Here is a 27868-nt window from a genome sequence, read left to right as displayed (position 1 = left end):
CGTTGTTTAGGATAAATTTCTGGAATATCTTGTGCCAGTTCTGGAACCATATATTAGGGATGGCTATTGGTAAGCTCTGCAACAAAAAAATAAGTTTAGGGAGGATCAACATTTTAATAATGTTGATCCTACCAATTAGGTTGAAACACGGACGGTCCCAGGATCTCAGCTTTTTTTTAAATTCACCTACTATTTTTAAAAAGTTATTTTTGAAGAGAGAATCAAGATTGCTGGTAAGGTTGATACCTAAGTATTTAATTGCATGATTATTACACTTAAACTCACTGCTCTGTTTTATCTCCTCCATGAGTTCTACCGAACAGCCTATGTTTAGGATCTCTGTTTTTTCTTTATTCAAAAGAAAAAAAAATTAAGTTTATCTCGACATTTTATAGTTGAATTAAGTGGGTCCGTCAGAGTTAGGAGTAAATCGTCGGCATAGGCCAAGATCTTCATTTCGCCTTGCCTAGTTTTTATACCTCTAATTTCATCATCTTGTTGAATAGCTTGAATAATTGTTTCAATACCAAGATTAAATAGAATGGGGGACAAGGGACATCCTTGCCTAACCCCGTTTGAGATAGTAAAAGTGTGATCAAGCTGATTATTTACCTTGACGCTTGCACTTTGGTTTTTATAAAGTTTCTTCAAGTTCCCAATAAATATTGGGCCTAGTCCAAATTCTGCCAGCACTGCAAAGATAAAGCTTCTTGATATACGGTCAAATGCTTTTTCAGCGTCCACTGCAATCATCACTGCAACCTCCCCTCTGTTTCTACACCTGTGAATCAGATCAATTGCAGTATATATATTATCCTTAGTTTGTTTATTTTTAATAAAACCTGATTGTTGACTCCCCAAAAGATGACTAATTATTTTATTTAATCTATTTGCTAATATTTTGGCGTAAATTTTTACGTCACAATTTATGAGGGATATAGGTCGAAATTGAGCACAACTTGGGTTCGGTTTATCCCCTTTTGGAATTAAAGTTATGGTTGCTCGGTTTGATTCATTAGAGAAAATTATGGAGTTTTCGTCATCATTCACAAGCTTACAAAAGAGGGGTGCTAAGATGTTCGTAAATGATTGATAGAACGCGGCATTAAAACCGTCAGGGCCTGGGCATTTTTTTTTGGGTAGCTCCCTTACAGCGCTGAAGAATTCGGCCAGGGATATCAGGGATTCTAGTTCTGCTTTATCATTCAAGCTTACCTTTGGGAGGTTTATTTTGTCTAGGAAGTTTTTGGGATTTAGCAGGCTTGATTCGTCCATATTATATAGTTCCTTGTAGAAATTAGAAAATTCACTTGAGATCTGTTTAGTATCATGGATTATTTTACCTTTTTTTCAGTTATATGGTGAATAAATTTAGATCTTCCTTTATCTTTCAGGAGGTTGGCTAAAACTTTCCCAGATTTGTTTTTCTCCAATGTATATCGTTTTTTTAATTTTTTATGTTCTGATGAACATTTGTTATTCAAGAGACCATTAAGTTCTGTTCTAATTTCAGTCACAATTGATAAAGTTGTTATAGTTGAGTTTTTTTTATGTTCACTTTCTGCTTGTTGTAGGGATTTTAGTAAGTTATTAATTTTATTATTCCTTTCTTTGTTCACTTTACTTTTAATGCTAATTAGAATTCCTCTAATAACGCATTTTAAGGTGTCCCACAGGATACCACATGAATTGACAGAGTTTTCATTCAGATCTATAAAATCTTTAATTGGACTTGCAATTTGTTGCCTATAATCAATGTTGTCCAACAGTGAAACATCTAGTTTCCATTGTTTACCTTCAGTGGATCTTTTCCCTAGTAAAATAGATATTATCACCGGAGCGTGGTCGGAGAAGGTAATTTGTCCTATTTTTACATCTGTCACTGACAATATAGTATCCTGCCGGACTAAAAAATAATCGATTCTTGAATAATTATGATGAACATGTGAGAAGTATGTGTAATCTCTTTCATTAAGGTTTTTAATTCTCCAAATATCGACCAATCTAATGTTATTAATTGCTTTTTGAACTTCTGATATTTCATTTTTAGACAGATATGACCTGCCCTTAGAGGTATCTTGTTCAGGATTTAAAGGTAGATTAAAATCACCTCCCAAAATTATCATCCCTTTAGCTTTAATTTTAACTTTATTAATAAAATTGATCACAGCGGCAGATTGGCCTCTGTTCGGGGCATATATATTAGCAAGTGTTACAGGGTCTCCATTTACCCTCCCCAATACAATAAGTTCCCTGGCATCATCATCCTTGTATATTCTATCCACAGAAAAATCGAGACCAGTTCTTATAATAATTGAAACACCACATGTTTTCTTAAGACGGTTAGGATTATTGATCCACTCCTTATATATTTTATCAAAGATTGTTGGGGCCTTCCCTAATTGAAAGTGTGTCTCTTGAATAAAAGCAATATCAATTTTATTTTTTAACAACATATCAGTAATTCTTCCTCTCTTACAGCCTGAATTGGCTCCTTTTACATTCATAGAAAGGATTTTTAATTCACACATCTTTATTTATTTTTTTAAAAGCAATAGGCAAAAGAAATGATTCGCGGCTAGGGGAGAATAGGGCAAGAGGGCGCGTGAGAGGAGATGTAGGCTGGGGGAGGGGCTCCAGGGCAAGAAACATACGACCAACCCGCCACACTCCCATTTCAATCATACCTAAAATAAACATTGCACACAATCAAACAACAAACTCTCTTTTTTTTTTTTTTTTTTTGACCTAGTCCGCTCTGTCAACCTTGTTGACTTTTTTGTGTCGGACTCTTCTAAACCTGTCAATCAACAAAAGTAACAGGAGTAGAGCCCCTGCTGCCCAATCTGACGCATACTCTCCCCCCCCCTCCATCAGTAATCATACTAGAGAATCAGGAACAAACTATCCCTACACATCTGCCATAAATCAGGCCTCAGTGTCTTCCCAGCCTGGGATATGTATTGTGGGTAGTTTTAAAGCCTTTTGGATATTTATCAGTGGTTCTCCATCTGTCAAGTTATATGTTTTTCCATCTATAGTTGCTCTTAAAGAGAAGGGAAAACCCCAGCTATATTGCCCTCCTTTTTTTTTAATCGCCTCCAGTAACGGTTTTAATTGTCTTCTTCGATCGATAGTTCGTTTTGAAAGGTCAGGAAAAAGTTCAATTTTCCAACCCCTAAACTCGATATTGCCCAGGGATCGCGCCTTACTTAGAATTCCTTCCTTTTCATGAAAGAAGTAAATCCTACACAGGATATCGGTACTTTTCCCCTCTTTTTGTGATCTTACTCTACCAATCCTGTGGATTCTGTCAATCACAATTTTATTTTCAGAATCCTTATACAGCAAATCTTTAAAAAGTTCTTGTGCCAGTGATGGTAGTTCTTTGGCCGGAATGTTGGAGGGGACACCCCTAATTTTTATATTATTTCTTCGACTTCGGTTTTCAAGGTCATCTATTTTTAGTGTAATTTCTTTTATCATCTTATTATGTGTTGCTAAATCGTTTGATTGCTTATTAGTGGTTTTAACCACTTCCTCCACATTTTTTTCCAGCCTATCAACTTTGTCCATGAGCTGATGTAAGGCCCGGTTCACACTTGCGGTGGCCCTCCGGAATCGCCGTGCCGGAGCCGCACCGCTTGCAGAACGGACGCACGGCATAGCAATGAAAGCCTATGCGTCCGTTCACATGCGTCCGTTCTGCCGAACCGGAGCCGGACCGGATCCGGGCCGGATCCGGACTCCGGCCTCCGTTCCAACATGCGCTATTTTTTCATCCGGCTCCTCCGGCAGCCGTATCCGGGGCGGAGCCGGACTGCACCATCCGGCCAATACACACCAATGGGAACCGGAGAGCGCACAACACACTGGCTGAGAAATCCGGATGTTCTACCCCACTTCCTATGGGGATTGTTGCGGCGATATTGGATGGGGACACATGGGCAAGCATTTTGGAGTGGAGCAGCACAGCTGGATCCGGATCCGGAGATGTTGGCAGCATGTCGGAGGTGGAGGTGAGTGCTAAACAGCAGAGGGCCTGATTCCACAGGTCCCCCTTCTGCTGACCTCCCAGACCCCAACATTTTTTTTGTTTTTAACGTAACTTTTGCCAAACGGATCCGGATCGCATCCTGATGGACACCTGATGCAACCTGACCGGATCCGGATCGGATCCGGATCAGAACCGTACGGTTCCGATCCGGATCCGGTCCGGATCCGGTCAGGTCATCCGGTCCGTTTGGCAAACAACCGCTAATGTGAACCGGGCCTAACTCTTCTTTAATAATTTTGAATTCATTACTCACTGCTTCTTTAATAGTAGCTTGCACTGTTTCGACCATAGTTACTTTTATTTTTGCAGAGAATTCTTCCATTAAGTCCCTTATGTTTAAATCGGATGTAGGTCCCTTTGGGCAACTGTTCTCACAAATTTCTTGGTTAGCCTCATTCTCCGTTGCCAGTGTGGTTAAATGTTGTAATTCTTGGGGAGTGGCTTGTTGTACCTCTTTAATATTTTTTCCCCCCCGCCCTTGAGTTTCTTTAACTGATTTTTGGACCACGTCACAGAATTCTGAAATTTTTTTGATGTGTTTATTAATATCTTGTGGTGTTACCGATCCGTGGGGGGAAAACATACCCTCTGCTTTTCTATTTGGTGTTAAGGGTTTACTTAAAGGGTCTTCCCCTTGACCTGCTCCCCCTGTACCAAAGCCAAAGTTATGTAGGCCCTTTTCAGGTTGGTTTCCCTTATTTTTCCTTGTACCTGTAGCCATTGTTGGAGTTCAATCTTACAATCTTAACTAACACTATACAGCAGACAGTACACAGTAGACACACAATACAGAGCCTTTTTGTTAAGAAGGGTTGTACTTAACTCTCCTTGCTGGGTCTTCTGCTGTGGTAGAGATGTATAATATGTATGTAATGATCGCTGCTGCAGCAGCTATTGCTGGAAGTAGTGCTGCAGCTCAGGCAGTTCTGATCTATTTCCATGCAAACTGCATAGCTTTGTCTGTCTTTCCCTGCTGTCAGCTTGTGACTGATTATCATTCACCTGTGTGGGAATCTGCATGTCTGCTCCCATTGGATGACCTCAGTATAAAGATCTGCTTCCTGCAGGGTTTCCTTGGGTTTTCATAGCTTCAGCTTAAGCCAGTCTTGCTGTCGCTTTAGCCCCCGATCGTGTTTCTTGTTATAAAGATACTTTGCTGGTCTTTGCATCATATATTGGTTCATTGCCAATATATATGCATACCAGCACGTTTATTATTTTCCTTGTATTTGTGTTACGTTAATACATCAGTGTCGCTGATGTATACGTACACGAACTGTTTATATCCTGTGTGCAGTTAGTCAGCTTCCAGCACGTTTTGGTAGGTTGCGCGTACCGTGACCACCCGTGCTGAGGTAGTTACCCTGCTTCTGGTTCTGTTTGTGGATTGCGTTCATCTCTGCGAAGAGATAACGAATCCTTCTGAATCCTGTCCTGTTACCGTTTGTGGATTGCGTTCATCTCTGCGAAGAGATAACGAATCCTTCTGAATCCTGTTCTGTTACTGTTTGTGGATTGCGTTCATCTCTGCGAAGAGATAACGAATCCTTCTGAATCCTGTTCTGTTACCGTTTGTGGATTGCGTTCATCTCTGCGAAGAGATAGCGAATCCTTCTGAGTCCTGTTCCCTGTGTTACTCCATTCCTAGTCAGCGTTCCTGCTTATGTCATATATCGGTTCATTGCCGATATATACATATGTTAGTCAGACGTTACAAATAGTTTCATTGATAGCTGTAATTGTAATACGCTAGGAAATCATACTTATTGTATATTTATCTGTGTTACGTTCATCTATCTCAATCCTGCTATTTTCTGACTATCCTGTCCTGTCTTTGTGAGGCACGCCATCGCCGCAACGCATTGGCTGCCTCATTCCAGTCTGTCTGGTTTTGGACGCTTGCTGTCGCTAAGTAGCCGCTAGCTAGCAAGCGTTCATTCTGTCTACCTGTCCTGATCTCCTCAGTTCTGATTTGTGCGCTCAGCGCTACTTTGCGCTGAGACGTTATATCGAAAGCATTGTTTGTGGCTGTCAGATCTGCACCAGCTCTGTGCGCCACAATCTCCTATTGGAGTCAGTCCTCCCCTCCACTATACTAGGGATAGCCTGTTTCCTGGTGCTAGTGTGTGTACCTCCTCCACGCCAGCTCATGCGTTGCATGCTGACTGTGGAGAATACACCACCAAGCCTCACATTATGAAAACCCCATTACCAATCCCCATTGTGGGGGGGATTCCCAGAAAGTATGACACTGTTAATTATGGTTCCTGTTCCTTTAAGAAATTTGAAGAACTTAGCTCTGAAACAGAAAATGAGTTTTTCTCTGAATGTGCCAGGTTCCTGACCAATCCTGATCTCCAAGCGACTCCTGTTTCAACCTGGGCACTCCAACTAAGTTATATTTTGTTTAAAGGGGAATTATTCCAGTGGGCATTTGATGTTCTCAATCATTCCGATTTGAAAGATAGACCGCTGGAATTTCTAGCGTTTGTGATCCATAACTGGTTGCGCATAGATCCATTGCCTTTTCCTCTTAATGAACTCCTGGCAGCAGGCCAATCAGCTGCTCCTTCAATTGCTTGCAAGAATGAGCAGCAAGCAGAAAGTGTTACTGATAATTTTCCTGCAGCTTTGAATAAATCTCAGAATTTCAGTCCGGTCTGATGTGTGTTCCTGAAACCCAGCCCTGTATCCTGAAAGATTCTGGTTCTCTGGCCGCTGTGGCAGAGGTTCCAGAGTCCCCTTCCTGTCCAGGGAATTCCTCAGTTTTGCCTAGTCCAGTGGGGGCTGCTGCAATGCTGACTTGTTCTGCAGCGCCTCATGAGCTCCAATCCAGTGTATTAGATGAGTCTCTGTCCAGTCCAGAGGTAGTTGTGGAGTCCCTATCTGGTTCAGTGCATACATCAGAAGATTTGTCCTGTCTTGTTAGTGCCCCTGAATCTGATTTGTTACTGACTTTGCTGGAATCAGCGACATCTAAGTCTGATCCTGCATTCTCGTGTAAAAATCCAGTAGTTGCGAAGTCTAGTCATGATGATTTTTTTTTGGCCAGTCCTGGTTTTGGTCCTGTCTTGGCTGACCCTGAGGCTCACAGTTCCTTGACATGCCCAGAGGTTTCTCTTGTGCCAGTGTGCCCAGATGTTCTTTGTGTGCCAGAATGCCCAAGTGTGTTTAAGGTGTTAGCGTGCTCTGATGCTTCCTTAGTGGGAACATGTTCTGATGTTGCCAGTCTGCCTGCATGCCCAGAGATGGTTCTGGTCCCTGAAAGCCCTGATATTGATGTTTGTCCTTGTGGCCCTGACTCGGGAATTGCCCTAGGTTCCATAGGGGTTCTTGATAGTTCTCCATGTGAGCCTAAAGGGCATTCTGACCTATGGGGATCTCTTTGGAGCTTCAAGGTGTTCTGGGAGGTCTCTGAGAAAACTTGTCCTGGTGCCTTGGACTGATTCAACAGTGGGTTTTGTGTTGGTAAAGACAGTACCGGTGGGCATTGCAAAGGCTTTGGCGTTTCTGAACGGTTCTTGGAAGGCGGTGGGTATCGCTCAGGGAGTTTCGGAGGGCTTTCTTCTGGAAATCATGGTTCTGATGGGTGTCACACTGGGGCTTGTAGTACTGATGGGCATGGTTCTGTAGGTTCTGGTTCTGATGGGTCCAGTCTTGTGGGGACTGATTCTGGAATTTGGTCTTGCCGGGCTGTCCCGGTCATCATGAATTATCAGTCAGACTGTTTTGTTGGAAATTTCAGTTTTGAAAAGCGTCTGGAATCCGCTTTTAAAGGCGGGGGTACTGTAATGATCGCTGCTGCAGCAGCTATTGCTGGAAGTAGTGCTGCAGCTCAGGCAGTTCTGATCTATTTCCATGCAAACTGCATAGCTTTGTCTGTCTTTCCCTGCTGTCAGCTTGTGACTGATTATCATTCACCTGTGTGGGAATCTGCATGTCTGCTCCCATTGGATGACCTCAGTATAAAGATCTGCTTCCTGCAGGGTTTCCTTGGGTTTTCATAGCTTCAGCTTAAGCCAGTCTTGCTGTCGCTTTAGCCCCCGATCGTGTTTCTTGTTATAAAGATACTTTGCTGGTCTTTGCATCATATATTGGTTCATTGCCAATATATATGCATACCAGCACGTTTATTATTTTCCTTGTATTTGTGTTACGTTAATACATCAGTGTCGCTGATGTATACGTACACGAACTGTTTATATCCTGTGTGCAGTTAGTCAGCTTCCAGCACGTTTTGGTAGGTTGCGCGTACCGTGACCACCCGTGCTGAGGTAGTTACCCTGCTTCTGGTTCTGTTTGTGGATTGCGTTCATCTCTGCGAAGAGATAACGAATCCTTCTGAATCCTGTCCTGTTACCGTTTGTGGATTGCGTTCATCTCTGCGAAGAGATAACGAATCCTTCTGAATCCTGTTCTGTTACTGTTTGTGGATTGCGTTCATCTCTGCGAAGAGATAACGAATCCTTCTGAATCCTGTTCTGTTACCGTTTGTGGATTGCGTTCATCTCTGCGAAGAGATAGCGAATCCTTCTGAGTCCTGTTCCCTGTGTTACTCCATTCCTAGTCAGCGTTCCTGCTTATGTCATATATCGGTTCATTGCCGATATATACATATGTTAGTCAGACGTTACAAATAGTTTCATTGATAGCTGTAATTGTAATACGCTAGGAAATCATACTTATTGTATATTTATCTGTGTTACGTTCATCTATCTCAATCCTGCTATTTTCTGACTATCCTGTCCTGTCTTTGTGAGGCACGCCATCGCCGCAACGCATTGGCTGCCTCATTCCAGTCTGTCTGGTTTTGGACGCTTGCTGTCGCTAAGTAGCCGCTAGCTAGCAAGCGTTCATTCTGTCTACCTGTCCTGATCTCCTCAGTTCTGATTTGTGCGCTCAGCGCTACTTTGCGCTGAGACGTTATATCGAAAGCATTGTTTGTGGCTGTCAGATCTGCACCAGCTCTGTGCGCCACAATCTCCTATTGGAGTCAGTCCTCCCCTCCACTATACTAGGGATAGCCTGTTTCCTGGTGCTAGTGTGTGTACCTCCTCCACGCCAGCTCATGCGTTGCATGCTGACTGTGGAGAATACACCACCAAGCCTCACAATGTACTTTAAATAGATGAAACAGATACTGTCAAGAGTTAGATACTCCGAGTACTCAGAGTATCATCAGGTCCAGAGTATTTTCAGGCCAAAGCCTAAAAAGATCAGGGTATCTGTAATGTCTTGATTAGTAGCGACTAGTGGCCAAAGTGTGGTATATAGTTGATATAGCTGCGATGAGGGGACAGCACCACCAATCAACAAATTGTAATTGTCAGATAAGTAGCAGCAACAGATTGCAATTGTCAGACAGCAGCCGACCACGGCACTGAGTACACGATAATAGATCAATAGTCATTCTGCAATCAAATAGCAGTTAGCAGTTGACCAATGGGTGCCGCTGTAATCGCCGCAGCAGCAGCACAGCACAACACAGCACACCACACCGTACAGCAGCACAACAGCATAGTCAGCACAATCCAGTAATATTGGTAGTATTTGGTAGTATTTGTAAATAGTAAATAGTAGATCGTAAATAGTATTAATATGGTATTAATGTAGCCATTGTTAACAGCAATATAGAGAAAGCCCAGTTAGACCAGTTAGTAGTTGCATTGCGTAGTAGTTGCGTTGCGTAGTATACAGCTTGACAGGGCACCGGGCACAGGTAACCTAGGAAAAGCTTTCAAGAAAGGAGAACATATAGAAATCATCATAGGACATCCAGGGGCATTCAGGGGTACAGCTGCTCAGCTGCTCCGAGGCTACAGAGGCAGGCCAAAGTAACAGGCTAAAGAGGGCCAGCCAAGCCACAGCCGCAGACAACACCAGCCGCAGGCAACACCATGCACCAGAGTGCCCGACGGGCCGTCTCAGGCACAGGGATACATCCTCTGTACTGCAACTGTACCTGACCCGCTGCATGCACGGACAGCGGGCAGTTATAGATGAACCTCCACGCTGGGAAGCAGGAGCAGGAACTCAGCAGGAAGAGCAGACAGGATCCAGGATCCGGGTGTCAGCAGTCAGAGGTCTGCAGCGGTCTGCAGCGACGCCAGAGAAGGCGACCGAGAAGGTAGGAAGACAGGTGGAGGAACGGGCCGGAGGCTAGATACCGCTGGATCCGCCGATACCGCTGGAACAGCCAAGCAGCCGAGCAGCAGAGCCGGGCCGGGCAGGGCCAAGCAAACTAGTCCGATCCGCGGCAGCCAAGTAACTATAAGTATAAGTGAAAATAAACTTATGATATAATGATTTGTATGTGTAGTACATCTAAGAAATAAAACATTAGCGGCAGAGATATGAGTCTCATATTGTTTCCAGTATAGGAAGAGTTAAGAAACTCCAGTTGTTATCTATGCAAAAGAGCTTCACTGAACTCTCTGACTTTGAAAGTCGCAGAAAGCTCTGTCTTCTGAAGCTTATTATCTTAACTGTCTGTCACTGTGTTTTGTTTTTTCTGCAGAGGAAAGTTCAAAAGGTCATTCGCCTGCTCTGTGAAATCATTTAGAATGCTGAGTGTAGTGTGTAAACTGCAAATATTATAGAATGAGGCAATGTTATTTAAAAAAAAAACTATATAACTGAACATAAAAATATGAGACTAATTTCTTTGCTACTAATGTTCTAGTTATTATCCGTATTACACATACAATTCATTAGATCATATGTTTTAAGCTTCATTGTCACTTTTAACGACAATAGTTGCCTGGCAGCCATGATCTTTCTAGCTGCAGTAGTGTCTGAAATCACACACCTGAAACAAGCATGTGGTTAATCCAGTCAGTCTTCAGTCAGATACATCTAATCTCCCTGCTTTTTCCAGGGCTATGGCTAAAAGTACTATAGGCAGAGGGTCAGCTACACAGCCAGGAAATTTGCATAGAACATAGAACATTTTAACCACTTGAGGACCCACCCTTTACCCCCCCTTAAGGACCAGCGCTGTATTGAGTGATCTGTGCTGGGTGGGCTCTGCAGCCCCCAGCACAGATCATGTAGCAGGCAGAAAGATCAGATCACCCCCCTTTTTTCCCCACTAGGGGGATATGTGCTGGGGGGGTCCGATCTCTCCTGCCTGCATGTTGCTGGCGGGGGGGGGGGCACCTCAAAGCCCCCCTCCGCGGCGAAATTCCCCCCTCCCTCTCCTACCTGCTCCCCCCCCCCGGAGATCAGGGCTGCACAGGACGCTATCCGTCCTGTGCAGCCAGTGACAGGACGTCCCCTGTCACATGGCGGCGATCCCCGGCCGCTGATTGGCCGGGGATCGCTGATCTGCCTTATGGCGCTGCTGCGCAGCAGCGCCGTACAATGTAAACAAAGCGGATTATTTCCGCTTGTGTTTACATTTAGCCTGCGAGCCGCCATCGGCGGCCCGCAGGCTATTCACGGAGCCCCCCGCCGTGAATTGACAGGAAGCAGCTGCTCGCGCGAGCGGCTGCTTCCTGATTAATCAGCCTGCAGCTGGCGACGCAATACTGCGTCGCTGGTCCTGCAGCTGCCACTTTGCCGACGCGCGGTATGAGTGCGCGGTCGGCAAGTGGTTAAATACACTACAGAGCATGACAATCTCTACTTCTTCCATGCAATTATGGATCTGCTAGTCTGCCTAGCTCCATTTTCTTCCCCGTTTTATCCACCAGTACTTGAGTGTGGCTGATTTGAAATTTCTGGGTGGGGTCCAAGTCTATACAGTCCCTTGCTGTCCTCTTGATCCCTTCCAGGATCCCTCCGTCACTTTCGGAAGGCCGCCGACCGAGGCCCGGGTTATGAGCTCCTGCATGGGCGTAATCACATAGCTGTGAAAGGTGGGTGATTGCACAAGAGCTCACGACCTGGGCCAGGGTCAGCGGCCTTCTGAAAGTGACAGAGGTATCCTGAAGGGGATCGGGAGGACAGCTAGGGACCACACAGACTTCTAGGTACTAGAAGTGGTGTGTGTGTGTGTGTGTGTGTGTGTGTGTGTGTGTGTGTGTGTGTGTGTGTGTGTGTGTGTGTGTGTGTGTGTGTGTGTGTGTGTACCCCGGTGTTCTCACTGAACTCTCTGACTTTGAAAGTCGCAGAAAGCTCTGTCTTCTGAAGCTTATTATCTTAACTGTCTGTCACTGTGTTTTGTTTTTTCTGCAGAGGAAAGTTCAAAAGGTCATTCGCCTGCTCTGTGAAATCATTTAGAATGCTGAGTGTAGTGTGTAAACTGCAAATATTATAGAATGAGGCAATGTTATTTAAAAAAAAAACTATATAACTGAACATAAAAATATGAGACTAATTTCTTTGCTACTAATGTTCTAGTTATTATCCGTATTACACATACAATTCATTAGATCATATGTTTTAAGCTTCATTGTCACTTTTAACGACAATAGTTGCCTGGCAGCCATGATCTTTCTAGCTGCAGTAGTGTCTGAAATCACACACCTGAAACAAGCATGTGGTTAATCCAGTCAGTCTTCAGTCAGATACATCTAATCTCCCTGCTTTTTCCAGGGCTATGGCTAAAAGTACTATAGGCAGAGGGTCAGCTACACAGCCAGGAAATTTGCATAGAACATAGAACATTTTAACCACTTGAGGACCCACCCTTTACCCCCCCTTAAGGACCAGCGCTGTATTGAGTGATCTGTGCTGGGTGGGCTCTGCAGCCCCCAGCACAGATCATGTAGCAGGCAGAAAGATCAGATCACCCCCCTTTTTTCCCCACTAGGGGGATATGTGCTGGGGGGGTCCGATCTCTCCTGCCTGCATGTTGCTGGCGGGGGGGGGGGCACCTCAAAGCCCCCCTCCGCGGCGAAATTCCCCCCTCCCTCTCCTACCTGCTCCCCCCCCCCGGAGATCAGGGCTGCACAGGACGCTATCCGTCCTGTGCAGCCAGTGACAGGACGTCCCCTGTCACATGGCGGCGATCCCCGGCCGCTGATTGGCCGGGGATCGCTGATCTGCCTTATGGCGCTGCTGCGCAGCAGCGCCGTACAATGTAAACAAAGCGGATTATTTCCGCTTGTGTTTACATTTAGCCTGCGAGCCGCCATCGGCGGCCCGCAGGCTATTCACGGAGCCCCCCGCCGTGAATTGACAGGAAGCAGCTGCTCGCGCGAGCGGCTGCTTCCTGATTAATCAGCCTGCAGCTGGCGACGCAATACTGCGTCGCTGGTCCTGCAGCTGCCACTTTGCCGACGCGCGGTATGAGTGCGCGGTCGGCAAGTGGTTAAATACACTACAGAGCATGACAATCTCTACTTCTTCCATGCAATTATGGATCTGCTAGTCTGCCTAGCTCCATTTTCTTCCCCGTTTTATCCACCAGTACTTGAGTGTGGCTGATTTGAAATTTCTGGGTGGGGTCCAAGTCTATACAGTCCCTTGCTGTCCTCTTGATCCCTTCCAGGATCCCTCCGTCACTTTCGGAAGGCCGCCGACCGAGGCCCGGGTTATGAGCTCCTGCATGGGCGTAATCACATAGCTGTGAAAGGTGGGTGATTGCACAAGAGCTCACGACCTGGGCCAGGGTCAGCGGCCTTCTGAAAGTGACAGAGGTATCCTGAAGGGGATCGGGAGGACAGCTAGGGACCACACAGACTTCTAGGTACTAGAAGTGGTGTGTGTGTGTGTGTGTGTGTGTGTGTGTGTGTGTGTGTGTGTGTGTGTGTGTGTGTGTGTGTGTGTGTGTGTGTGTGTGTGTGTGTGTGTGTGTGTGTGTGTGTGTGTGTGTGTGTGTGTGTGTGTGTGTGTGTGTGTGTGTGTGTGTGTGTGTGTACCCCGGTGTTCTCACTGAACTCTCTGACTTTGAAAGTCGCAGAAAGCTCTGTCTTCTGAAGCTTATTATCTTAACTGTCTGTCACTGTGTTTTGTTTTTTCTGCAGAGGAAAGTTCAAAAGGTCATTCGCCTGCTCTGTGAAATCATTTAGAATGCTGAGTGTAGTGTGTAAACTGCAAATATTATAGAATGAGGCAATGTTATTTAAAAAAAAAACTATATAACTGAACATAAAAATATGAGACTAATTTCTTTGCTACTAATGTTCTAGTTATTATCCGTATTACACATACAATTCATTAGATCATATGTTTTAAGCTTCATTGTCACTTTTAACGACAATAGTTGCCTGGCAGCCATGATCTTTCTAGCTGCAGTAGTGTCTGAAATCACACACCTGAAACAAGCATGTGGTTAATCCAGTCAGTCTTCAGTCAGATACATCTAATCTCCCTGCTTTTTCCAGGGCTATGGCTAAAAGTACTATAGGCAGAGGGTCAGCTACACAGCCAGGAAATTTGCATAGAACATAGAACATTTTAACCACTTGAGGACCCACCCTTTACCCCCCCTTAAGGACCAGCGCTGTATTGAGTGATCTGTGCTGGGTGGGCTCTGCAGCCCCCAGCACAGATCATGTAGCAGGCAGAAAGATCAGATCACCCCCCTTTTTTCCCCACTAGGGGGATATGTGCTGGGGGGGTCCGATCTCTCCTGCCTGCATGTTGCTGGCGGGGGGGGGGGCACCTCAAAGCCCCCCTCCGCGGCGAAATTCCCCCCTCCCTCTCCTACCTGCTCCCCCCCCCCCGGAGATCAGGGCTGCACAGGACGCTATCCGTCCTGTGCAGCCAGTGACAGGACGTCCCCTGTCACATGGCGGCGATCCCCGGCCGCTGATTGGCCGGGGATCGCTGATCTGCCTTATGGCGCTGCTGCGCAGCAGCGCCGTACAATGTAAACAAAGCGGATTATTTCCGCTTGTGTTTACATTTAGCCTGCGAGCCGCCATCGGCGGCCCGCAGGCTATTCACGGAGCCCCCCGCCGTGAATTGACAGGAAGCAGCTGCTCGCGCGAGCGGCTGCTTCCTGATTAATCAGCCTGCAGCTGGCGACGCAATACTGCGTCGCTGGTCCTGCAGCTGCCACTTTGCCGACGCGCGGTATGAGTGCGCGGTCGGCAAGTGGTTAAATACACTACAGAGCATGACAATCTCTACTTCTTCCATGCAATTATGGATCTGCTAGTCTGCCTAGCTCCATTTTCTTCCCCGTTTTATCCACCAGTACTTGAGTGTGGCTGATTTGAAATTTCTGGGTGGGGTCCAAGTCTATACAGTCCCTTGCTGTCCTCTTGATCCCTTCCAGGATCCCTCCGTCACTTTCGGAAGGCCGCCGACCGAGGCCCGGGTTATGAGCTCCTGCATGGGCGTAATCACATAGCTGTGAAAGGTGGGTGATTGCACAAGAGCTCACGACCTGGGCCAGGGTCAGCGGCCTTCTGAAAGTGACAGAGGTATCCTGAAGGGGATCGGGAGGACAGCTAGGGACCACACAGACTTCTAGGTACTAGAAGTGGTGTGTGTGTGTGTGTGTGTGTGTGTGTGTGTGTGTGTGTGTGTGTGTGTGTGTGTGTGTGTGTGTGTGTGTGTGTGTGTGTGTGTGTGTGTGTGTGTGTGTGTGTGTGTGTGTGTGTGTGTGTGTGTGTGTGTGTGTGTGTGTGTGTGTGTGTGTGTGTGTGTGTGTGTGTGTGTGTGTGTGTGTGTGTGTGTGTGTGTGTGTGTGTGTGTACCCCGGTGTTCTCACTGAACTCTCTGACTTTGAAAGTCGCAGAAAGCTCTGTCTTCTGAAGCTTATTATCTTAACTGTCTGTCACTGTGTTTTGTTTTTTCTGCAGAGGAAAGTTCAAAAGGTCATTCGCCTGCTCTGTGAAATCATTTAGAATGCTGAGTGTAGTGTGTAAACTGCAAATATTATAGAATGAGGCAATGTTATTTAAAAAAAAAACTATATAACTGAACATAAAAATATGAGACTAATTTCTTTGCTACTAATGTTCTAGTTATTATCCGTATTACACATACAATTCATTAGATCATATGTTTTAAGCTTCATTGTCACTTTTAACGACAATAGTTGCCTGGCAGCCATGATCTTTCTAGCTGCAGTAGTGTCTGAAATCACACACCTGAAACAAGCATGTGGTTAATCCAGTCAGTCTTCAGTCAGATACATCTAATCTCCCTGCTTTTTCCAGGGCTATGGCTAAAAGTACTATAGGCAGAGGGTCAGCTACACAGCCAGGAAATTTGCATAGAACATAGAACATTTTAACCACTTGAGGACCCACCCTTTACCCCCCCTTAAGGACCAGCGCTGTATTGAGTGATCTGTGCTGGGTGGGCTCTGCAGCCCCCAGCACAGATCATGTAGCAGGCAGAAAGATCAGATCACCCCCCTTTTTTCCCCACTAGGGGGATATGTGCTGGGGGGGTCCGATCTCTCCTGCCTGCATGTTGCTGGCGGGGGGGGGGGCACCTCAAAGCCCCCCTCCGCGGCGAAATTCCCCCCTCCCTCTCCTACCTGCTCCCCCCCCCCGGAGATCAGGGCTGCACAGGACGCTATCCGTCCTGTGCAGCCAGTGACAGGACGTCCCCTGTCACATGGCGGCGATCCCCGGCCGCTGATTGGCCGGGGATCGCTGATCTGCCTTATGGCGCTGCTGCGCAGCAGCGCCGTACAATGTAAACAAGGCGGATTATTTCCGCTTGTGTTTACATTTAGCCTGCGAGCCGCCATCGGCGGCCCGCAGGCTATTCACGGAGCCCCCCGCCGTGAATTGACAGGAAGCAGCTGCTCGCGCGAGCGGCTGCTTCCTGATTAATCAGCCTGCAGCTGGCGACGCAATACTGCGTCGCTGGTCCTGCAGCTGCCACTTTGCCGACGCGCGGTATGAGTGCGCGGTCGGCAAGTGGTTAAATACACTACAGAGCATGACAATCTCTACTTCTTCCATGCAATTATGGATCTGCTAGTCTGCCTAGCTCCATTTTCTTCCCCGTTTTATCCACCAGTACTTGAGTGTGGCTGATTTGAAATTTCTGGGTGGGGTCCAAGTCTATACAGTCCCTTGCTGTCCTCTTGATCCCTTCCAGGATCCCTCCGTCACTTTCGGAAGGCCGCCGACCGAGGCCCGGGTTATGAGCTCCTGCATGGGCGTAATCACATAGCTGTGAAAGGTGGGTGATTGCACAAGAGCTCACGACCTGGGCCAGGGTCAGCGGCCTTCTGAAAGTGACAGAGGTATCCTGAAGGGGATCGGGAGGACAGCTAGGGACCACACAGACTTCTAGGTACTAGAAGTGGTGTGTGTGTGTGTGTGTGTGTGTGTGTGTGTGTGTGTGTGTGTGTGTGTGTGTGTGTGTGTGTGTGTGTGTGTGTGTGTGTGTGTGTGTGTGTGTGTGTGTGTGTGTGTGTGTGTGTGTGTGTGTGTGTGTGTGTGTGTGTGTGTGTGTGTGTGTGTGTGTGTGTGTGTGTGTGTGTGTGTGTGTGTGTGTGTGTGTGTGTGTGTGTGTGTGTGTGTGTGTGTGTGTACCCCGGTGTTCTTATATTTCCACACACAATATCAGTATAGCAGTCTAAAGAAGATGTTGTATTTAAAGCTTACTGCTTTAATCCTTTAAATTAACCTATAGATGCTACCATCCTTATTCTGAATTTTCTGCTTTAACTGATGGCTCACATGGTACAATACTCTACTTGTAGCAACAGGGGAAGGGTCTGTATAAGTGAGACCAGACAGAACCATTACTTTGTAGATTTATTTTCGCTGAGAATAAAACATCAATAACAGCCCTCAGTCAGAATACACTAACAGTTATCACATTCTGCTTTTGTTACATTTATTTGTGCTCATTATTATATTTCACTGCATGCTTATCATCACCAGGCCAAGCAAGGTATCAAAGAGGTGAAGAGCAAGCTGAAAAATAAGGTAAGCCTTTCTATTATACCTATGAATCATTGTACATGATTATTTTACATTGGTATATTCATGTCACCTGCGTGAACTAAATGGTGCCAATGATAGGAATATTCTGTAAAAGAAATGCAAGTGTTTTGTTCTGTGCAATACAAAAGGCATTGTTGATAAACAAAAGCTATCGAACACTTTATATGGTGTCCGTCATTTGAACATTGTCTTCAGAAGGAAACACATGCAGTTCAGTGCATTCTGGTGGGTTATGGAAATAAAAAAAAATATAAAAACCATCAAACATTGCATCCAGAAACTCCATAGATCCAGACGGAATAATATACAAAACCATTAATCCACATTAACGCTATTTTATGTACTAGATGAGGAGTTAACCACAGAGATTTAAAGGAATTACTTGTGTGTCTCCCACAGTGTGGCTGGATAAAAAACACTTTTTTTTGGTTATGTTGGGAAGTTGGGATTTGTGGACATTCTGCTTTATAGCCAAGGCCGGTTCTAGACTTTTTGCTGCCTGAAGCAATACATTGTGAACACGACCTCCAGCGCCCATCTTGTCTAAAACCTGTCAGATCTGTCATCTTTTATTGCTTACTGTAAGTGACAGCAACATAGGGAAAAGGTCATTTATGGTACATTTTACTCTTGAAGAAAAGTACATCTTAGATGTATGTGTACAGTTGTACTTTAAATTTTACATTTTTTTTTTTTGAGATAGTGGTCATTTAATAAATGAGAGTAAAAAGAGGAGAATGGAAATAGTTTATTAGATGTTTTCTAGATCAAGTAAACTATCAATAGCTCTCTGGTATCAAACATTTGCTTGCAATACCAACTTTCATTACTGGACTTTAGAACATATTTCAGCTGAAATCTAACATCGATCAGAAGGCTATTAGTGCTAGCGTTGTACTGACCAGGGCAAGTACAAAGATGTCGGCACGTCATTCGCTCATGTGCTCCTACTACACACCACCCAGCAAAGAACAGCTTTTCCCAATCAGTTTTCCCTCTGTAAAACTATTTAAAATCAGTTGAGGGGTAACTGCTTTTTAATAGATTTTCATTTGTTTGATTGTTTTTTTATTTTTATATTTTTATTAAATCTGTTAAAAAATCATAAAGTGAATGACCAGCTCAACTGAGAAAATGGAACAAGAAATTATATGAGTGGCTAGAGTTGATAATTACCTTGCACCAGATATGAAATATACATGGTACAGCTGAAAATACACCTACACAGAGTCATGGCTTGCAGAATTGATTGATGACAGAAGTACTGCGGCACTGTTTGTTCAGGAGGACAATGTGCATGGTCATCAGTGCAATGGTACAGACACAGTGTTTTGATTTTGCTACCTTGACCTGATCTTTTCTTACTCATAACCGTATTAATAGGCTAGTCCTTACCTTCTTCTCCCTTTTCCTGTGCCAACTCTAGCTTTGATTGTTTCCTGACAAACAGATATCCTATACCTGTCTGTGACTTTAAAGAGAACCCGAGGTGGGCAGATGGGACACAGAGGCATGTTCACTGCCTCATAACATACCTCTGTGTCCCCACACCGCTGCTCTCTGCCCAACCGCCATGCTATAGCTCCCCGAGATTGGCAACATTGTCGCCATCTCGGAGGTAAACACAGGGAGAGGGATTCCCTGTTCAAAACGTTCTTACAGGAATTGCAGAGCTGCCATTGGGCAGCTCTCTCTCCCTGGCTGTACCCCCACCTCCCTGCAGCCTGGATGGGAGAATGAATCTCTCATCCCAGCATTGTGACCTATAGGTCACGAAAGTGAAAGTGGGCCAGTGTGGCTCACAGGAGCGGCATGGAGAGGCGTTTTTTGCGGCTACCTGATCTGCTCAACCCCACGGATCAGGTAGCCTACTTTTTGTTTTTTATTTTCTAAGCCCACCTCAGGCTCTCTTTAAATTCAGATGTATGACATCCCACACTTCTGCACATGCACAAGCTTGCAAAATCCCTGCACTGGGAGGTGCAGAACAGTACATGACATAACATGCTTATGCATTTGACCTTGCTCAACGCCCTAACCAATTGGTATTGGATTAATGAGAGAGATATGGAGGCTGCCATATTTTTTTCCTTTTAAACACTTACAATTGCCTGGATGTCCTGCTTATACACTGCCTCTAATTCTTTAAGCCACTAACCTAGAAAAATCAGAAGTTTGACCACACTAATGTTATGCTTGTTTCAGGTGTGTGATTAAGACCACTGAATCCAGAAAGATCATTAGAACAGCCAGGCGGTATGTTTGATTTTTTAAAAGGAAGCAAATATGTCAGCCTCCATACATATCCCACTTTCTATAGAGTAACTTTGAGGCTGGCCATGAGGGAAAACAGGCAGAACACACAGTGCATTGCAGCTTGCTGCATATGGACCTGTGTAGCCACTGACCAGTCAAAATGTTTTTATGCTTTGTCTGAGAAGTGTTATATAGTGTATACCCAGAAAGAAGTATCCCTTCAAAAGTACACTGCTGTTCCATATGATTTCTGTATTTCATACTGTACTGTGGCTTGTTAATCTTATTACTAACTGCATGTGACCTGCATGCTGCATGCATGCTTGATGATTCTATTACAGGAAACGGAAGAGGAAATTATGGGAGATACTATGGAGTCTATGAACTCCAATACCTTCCCATTACTCATCTCACAACGGCCTATTTCTGAGAGGAAGAAACTCTCCCAGGTGAGATTAACGGCTGTTGTCTTTACTTAGTAAGGTGGAGAACTGTGTTTGAATGGATAATGTGCAGGTGTGGATGGCCCAGATTATAATGCAGAATTAAAGTTTGGGTTCTCATATTATGCATCATGTATTTTTTCTTTATTGGATTAAACTCCCTTTACAGGAAAAATGTATCATTGTATTCCTATAATCTTCTCTTCCCTCGTTATCAACTCCTAGAGGTATGTCACAACATATCAGAGATGTCCAGTCTCCCATGTTGACTTTTAGGAGTGGGCATGACTCTTGCACCACCTACCCCCTATGTTCTCTGCTGAAGGAGGCCATGGCCATTATACCCACTAACTGCCCCCTACTCCCAAGTCACAATGAACAGCACTTGGGTGAGTGGCAAGGCTGGAGACTGCAATGTGTTGTATCCTTGGATGCATGGCAGGGAGTTTTGGAAGAAGAATGCGTTCTTCGGTTCTATGGCTGTCCAGCCTGATGCTGAGGTAACATTACACCAAAAGTCAAAGATGAACACCCTCAGTGGTGAATATTGAGGGAGGCAGTTGGAGCTTACACAGGTTGTATACAAGAGGAAGGAGAAGTCAATAAAATGACCCCCTGAAAGTAACAGGTCAGTCTTCTAAATCCAGCTTACAAAAACTCTGCTGTCAGGCAGGCAATGTCTCCATATTCCTATCACCTCAAACAAACAGACAAACAAACACAGAACACTTATATCGCGCTTTTCTCCTGGCAGACTCAAAGCGCCAGGGCTGCAGCCACTAGGACGCGCTCTATAGGCAGTAGCAGTGTTAGGGAAACTTGCCTAAGGTCTCCTACTGAATAGGTGCTGGCTTACTGAACAGGCAGAGCCGAGAATCGAACCCTGGTGTCCTGTGCCAGAGGCAGAGCCCTTAACCATTACACCATTCAGCCACTCACTGAGAAGGAATATGGAGGAAGGAAGTTTTGCTCACTTACAGTCTCCCTTCTCACCAGAAATCATCATGTTCTTTTTTTTTTTATTCTGTTAGGGTCCAGGGACTCTTATCTCTTCCTATTGAAAACCTGGTCTGTCTATACTAATGGTCTGGGGCCATTTTTTCTAAGTACATTAGATGCAACTATAGGTTGACCACCAGCTTTTCAGAGAGGCAAACATTAGATCTAAAACAATCTTCTTCTGGCGCTACAGCCCTGAATGGCCTTTGGCCTCTTCCACAATTTGCCTTCATCCTTCTCTCTCTCTCTCTCACACACTCTTTTTCACCATTCCCTTCTCTCCATCTTGGCTAGGTCTGCTATTATGTCCTGCATCCATCTTGCACCTGGCCTTCCTCTTCTTCTTTAGTGTAGCCTTTTAGGCGTATTTCCTTCCTCCATCCTCTCCACATGCCCCAACCTCCCAATGCACTGTGCTTTTATATGCCTGATAATATTTTTTGTATTATCTTTAAGTATTTTTTTCTTAGTATCTTCCTTTCGAATATTTTTGAACCGTACACGTCATTTTTGTTAGAATCCATGTTTCTACTCCATATGACACCACTGGTCGCACTAATGTCTTGTAAATTTTGATTTTGTTATTTTTGTCATCAGTTTGTTTTTGAATAGATTCTTGTTGTCATAGTAAGCTCTATTGCCTGCTTGTACCTGTTCTCTAACAGACTCACTCATTCTATTTTCTATGTTCTTTAGTATTACTAAGTAGGTAGAATTGGAGACCCCTTCAAATGTTCTTTCACATACTACCAGATTTTGTGGACTTTATTTACATCGAGAATTAGGCATTCTCATATACTTGGTTTTTTGCTCATTGACTATTGACCACTTCACCTCTAAGGGTTTTTCCCTTTGTATTTATTTATTTAAGTATTTATATTGTACCAACATATTACGCAGCGCTGTACAGAGTATATTGTCTTGTCAGTAACTGTCCCTCAGAGGGGCTCACAATCTAGTCCCTACCATAGTCATAGCCTTTAAACACCAGAGTAATTTCCACTTTTCTGCACTGTGTCCATTCATTTGGCAATAACTTTAACACTGCTTCTCACACTATAATGATCTACACGCTGGTTTTTTTTTCACTACAAATTAGGCCTTCTTTGGGTGGTAATTTTTGCTAAGAATTATTTTATTTTAAATGCATTTTTAAGTGAATAAGAAGAAATAAATCATTATATCTCAGTTTACAGCTAATATAGTTTTAAAATAAAACATGCTACTGTAATTAAAACCCACACATTTTATTTATCCATTTGGCACTATTTAAATTATGTTCCTAGTACAATGTACGATGACATTATTTTATTTGGAAATAAAGTTGTATTTTTTTCCATTATGTGATTTGGGTACTCTTAACAATAATGTAAGCCCTTATTTGAAAAAATAGCAGTAATACACCCTCATAGCATACATATTTTAAATCCTTAACATAACAATTTATGTATTGTCTTTTAAATTCCACCACTTTACTTTTTTTATCAATTGTGTTATATGGTGGCAGGGAGGGAGCATAATGAATTAAAGGATTTGTTATAGGGATATTAAATGTACATTTACATTTTTTAAATTGTAATATTGTTTTCGTCCACACATTTTCCGGTCTGGTTGGAACACAGCTCAAGCTGCATTCCAGCCAACAGGAAATAACAGTGACTGTCATTTACAATGGAATGATTCATGTTGCTTGTTGCAACAGCAATCATTTTAATTTTAAAACTTTCAAACTTGTATTGATTTTAGGAACAAATGTTCCTATACACCAATCTTTGCACTACCATGGGGGCTGTGTGCGCGTGCATGCATGCAACAGCAGCTAACAGACAGGGACAAGGATCTACGCCCCTGGGAGTTTGAGATTTTCAAAGAAGTAAATACTCAACTCAGGGGAGGGTAACTGGTTAAGCCCAACTCTTGTGCTAGTTGTTCCACTGTTTCATATATTTTCTTTAAAGAGACACTGAAGCGAAAAAAAAAATATGATATAGTGAATTGGTTGTGTACTATGAATAATTACTAGAAGATTAGCAGCAAAGAAAATATTCTCATACTTTTATTTTCAGGTATATAGTGTTTTTTCTAACATTGCATCATTCTATAATATGTGCAGATTACACAACACTCAGCATTCAAAATGAGTCTTTCAGAGCAGTCTGTGAAGTAATGACATCTCCTCTGGCAGAGGAAAAGTAAATAGTCCAGGAACAGTTGCGATAATAAAAGTCAGATAACAGCCCTCTCCACGACTAACTTAGTCGGAGAGCTTAATGGCTTGTTTGCATAGAGATAACAACTGGAGTTTCTCAACTCTTCCTGTACTGGAAACAATTAGACTGATGTATCTGATCTTAATGTTTTATTTCTTAGCTGTACTACACATACAAATCATAATATCATAATTTTTTTTTCGCTTCAGTGTCTCTTTAATGCTGTTTCATTTTTTGTCAGGATCACTATATCATCTGCATAAGCACAAATTTGACTGGACTTATTAAATATCATTCCATTCTGGTCTATTTTCTTAATGACATTATTTAGGGCACAATCAAAGAGCACTGCAGAAAGTCTATCTCCTTGCTTGAATCCATTTGTGAATTTAAACTCTCTTCCCATTTCATTACCTATTTTTTATTCTGGCCTTCATGCCATCTGAGGTCATTTGAATAAGGTTTTTTCCTATATTTTTTAGGTATTTCAATCTTTCAAGTACCGGTATATCATATATTTTTTTTCCTATTTACCCTGTCAGATGCCTGCCTAGAGTCCACATGTGTAGTTCCTGGTCATGCTCATAGAACGTCTCTATTATCTGTCTTGTTGTGAATATTTGGTCAGTTGTCCTTTTATTTGGTCTGAAACTGCACTGATACTCTCCTAAAATCTCTTCTGCATAATTAGTTTCAGATTTATTACTCCAGACCACATTATAAACCACAAGAGTGTTATTCCTCTGTAGTTCTCACGTATGAGTGGATCGCCTTTTTATATATTGGGCATATACCGGTAATGACTACAGTCCAGTCTTTTTGCATTTGTTCACTTTCCCATAGTCTTAGGGTGAGATTAAACATGGCGCCAGTCAATTAATTCCCTTCAGCTATAATTAATTCAGCTACAACATTATCTTCTCATAGAGTTTTGTTGTTTTTTATTTTTCTTATAATGCTGTCTATATCTTGTCTGTTTGGTTTTCTACTAGCTCTATGTGCTTTTCTGCTGTTTCCCCTGGTCTTGTTCTTACATCTTCTTCATTTCTTTCTGCAAGGAGTTCTTCAAAATGTTCAGTCCCTCTATTTAATATATCTTGCTCTTCTCCCAATGCTCTTCCTAGTTTGTCTTTACATCCCTTTAATCTTGGTATCCTTTTCTTATTCTCTCTAAAGCCTTGTAAAAGTTCCTTGTTTCTTTTTGATTGCTTTGTTTCTCTATTTCTTGTATTTTACTTTTGAGGATTTCTTTCTTCTTTCTTTTACGTATTTTGTTTGCGATTCTCCTGGGTTCTTGGTACTTGGGCCATAGTTTTTTTTTTAGTTTCTCTCTGCAACATTATTTCCCTTTGCCTTATTCTTTCTTTCTATTGCTTGTTCTACAGTCATCATCAAACCATCAGTTCCTTGTCCTTCTCACCTCTCTTACTCCTATTATTTCCTCTGTAGATTCCTTAATTCTTCCTCTGTCCTCTTCCACTCCTCTATATCTTCTTGTATTTCTGCAGCTTGGAGTTTAGTTTGTATTCCTTTGCTATATTACATTCTTCTTTTGTTTTGTTTTTAGCTGCTCTATATCCCAGTTCTTTCTCTTTGTGCCTTCTGTTCTGGGCACTCTGGACATTTTTTCCCTTACCTCTATCTTAACCAGGTAGTGATCTGTGTCACAATTGAGTCCTCTGCAGCTCCTAATATCTATAGTAGACTATTCACTCTGGGTATTTACCAGTACATGATCTATCTGGTTTAAAGCTCCAGTCCCTGGCATTTTCCAAGTTTATAGTTGTATTCTTTTGTGAGTGAAATGTACTCTGAAAAATGAACCTGAGATGGCGGGTGGGGGGTATACATACCTAGGGCTTCCTCCAGCTCCCTCCAGGCCAATCACTCCATCACTCCCTTGTCCTCCTTTGCTTCCTGGATCTTTTGAAATATGCCCTGGAAAATCCTCCAGACGGCACAGGCGCAGTCCAGCCGCGCACGCTTCCCCGCCACGCTCCTGTGGTCGGTAGCATTCTGCGCCTGCCCAGTAGTACTGCCAGTATGTCTCTGAACACCTCAGAATTCATTTAGCTGCTTCTGTCCTGTGTCACATCGTCAATAAACACTAGTTTCCCAGTGCCACGGGCAGCCAGCAGAGCATAATACACACAAAAATCATCATCACAATATTGGGTACCTTTTCCACAGACTCAAGTGCGATCCCTCCCTCAGAGCTTCCCTTAACTCTGCCATACTCTGTTCTTGAACATTTTTACTTGGCTGAGGATTAGGCGGAGCTTCAAAATATGAACCGTTAACTTGTTATATTTCCTATGTATCTAGTTAAATGCCTAACACAATAATAAAGAAATATACTTAAAATAAAACAGTATACTTTACGATGTAGGCTCTGGGGCATTCGCTTAGCAAGTCACAAACATGAGACAAGGGAGCGGTATAGAAGTGTTCCATCACTCACTGGCTGAATAATTCATCTGAATACATGATTTATGGTAAAGCAGGGATAGGTGTAGAGCAGGGGTCAGGAACCTTTTTGGTTGAGAGAGCCATAAACGGCACATATTTTAAAATGTAATTATGTGAGAGCCATACAGAATGTTTCAAACTGGGACAGTAGGGCTCATGTCCCTGTTGCCATGGTGATGTGTATACAGTTGATCCGCCAGGCAGCGGAAGTGTCAGACACGTCTTCAGCTTCTCTTGGGTTTCAATACCATCAGCAATTTCCCCGAGAGCCAGACAGGAGAAATACCGTCTAACAGCTTGTACAATTATCTAGCTGACTTGGGGGTTGATTCACTTTGTAGGATGAGATCCCCGCACTTTGGCCCAATAGGCTGCCTGTCAAGTGACAGACAGCCTATTGGCCAAATCAAAGTGTGGGGATCTCTTTCTACAAAGTCAGTGGACCTGACAGGGTCCAGAGTGGGACAATTGGAGCAGCCATTAGTTTTGGGGTAGCGCAAGTAAGTTAGTAGTGCATTCTACAGCAGTAGCGTGCCTACTAAATTTTACTTGTGCTGCCACACTAAGCTGCGTTGCTTGAGCAGTGTAGCTTAGTGAATCAACCCCTACTGATTTGTATGTGACCCAGATGTAGCTATCAAAAGAGCCACATCAGGCTCCCGAGGCATAGGTTCCCTACCCCTGGTGTAGAGTATACATTTGCATTTTTTGATGTGGGATCTTGCCAAGTATTGATATGTGGCATCTGATACTGTACTTTCGACTTTGCAATGCTTTCATTGCTTGGCTGTTAAATGGATGCCTACTTACAACTAACCCAAACCTCCCCGCAACATAAATCCCTACCTGACAACTGGTTCTAAATTTAAGATAAAGTTCTTCCTGATTCCCTACCCCTCCCCTATGTTTAATCCCCTTTTTCATGTTGTAACCTCCTAACTGTTGCTAACTTATACTTACCTTCCTCAGTCTTCACCCCTATCGCCGAATACATCACAGTAAGGTGTATGATCAGGGAGCCAACTTTAGGCTGTTATAAAGAGGAATGCCAGTTATTAGTTACACTATTTACACTTAGCATCAGTGCCCAGATCATACACCTGCCACCAACTGGTAGGTTCCCAAAACAAATGGTGAACAAATAAACTGATTTAGTGTAGCAGTTCACATGAACTTTTAATAACATGTAAACATCAGCATATCCCAGGTTTTAATCTCAGCAAATTTCCTTTAACATGTCACTTTGCTTTACATTTTGCAAACCGAAGTAACAGAATATAAGAAAAGAGAACTGGACCCTGTGAATCAGATAAATAAAATCGTGTCCGTTTGTTAGAAGACCCAGTGAGCCACCAAAAACAATTCCTATCATTTTTTAACAGCCCCTCCAGAACCATTCCCATCCTGATTGTGCAGTGCAGGTTCCAAGTTGTTTTCTATCAGCCTGACACAGTTCCCCATAATCTTCTCTCCTCTCCTCTGCGCTTCTCTAATTAGCAATGGTGACTTCCTCGTTAGCCTGGCAGGGCTTGTGAAAATGTCAACATTCCGCTCAAAAAATTTGCCAATTAGATGTGGAAAAAAATCCTAGTATCAGTTCTGTTGCTCTGCAACAGCCAC

The 27868-nt window shown here is 43.7% G+C and overlaps 1 protein-coding gene across 4 annotated transcripts in view; it reads left to right on the top strand.

Annotated features, from left to right (window-relative positions):
* Window positions 1–27868, top strand: part of DENND1B (DENN domain containing 1B) — a 353166-nt gene that overhangs the window by 313151 nt on the left and 12147 nt on the right. For 3 of the 4 annotated variants that reach the window (XM_068240064.1, XM_068240063.1, XM_068240067.1), the window contains 2 exons: window positions 17809–17853; window positions 20469–20576. In XM_068240064.1, coding sequence (XP_068096165.1) covers window positions 17809–17853; window positions 20469–20576 — 153 coding nt within the window. The remainder of the gene's footprint in view (window positions 1–17808; window positions 17854–20468; window positions 20577–27868) is intronic. The other variant, XM_068240066.1, reaches the window with a different exon arrangement.

This window comes from Hyperolius riggenbachi, chromosome 6 (genome assembly GCF_040937935.1).
Source record: "Hyperolius riggenbachi isolate aHypRig1 chromosome 6, aHypRig1.pri, whole genome shotgun sequence".
NCBI classification, from domain to species: Eukaryota; Metazoa; Chordata; class Amphibia; order Anura; family Hyperoliidae; genus Hyperolius; species Hyperolius riggenbachi.
Note: the sequence above shows the minus strand (reverse complement) of the source record. Positions and strands in the feature narration are given on the sequence as shown.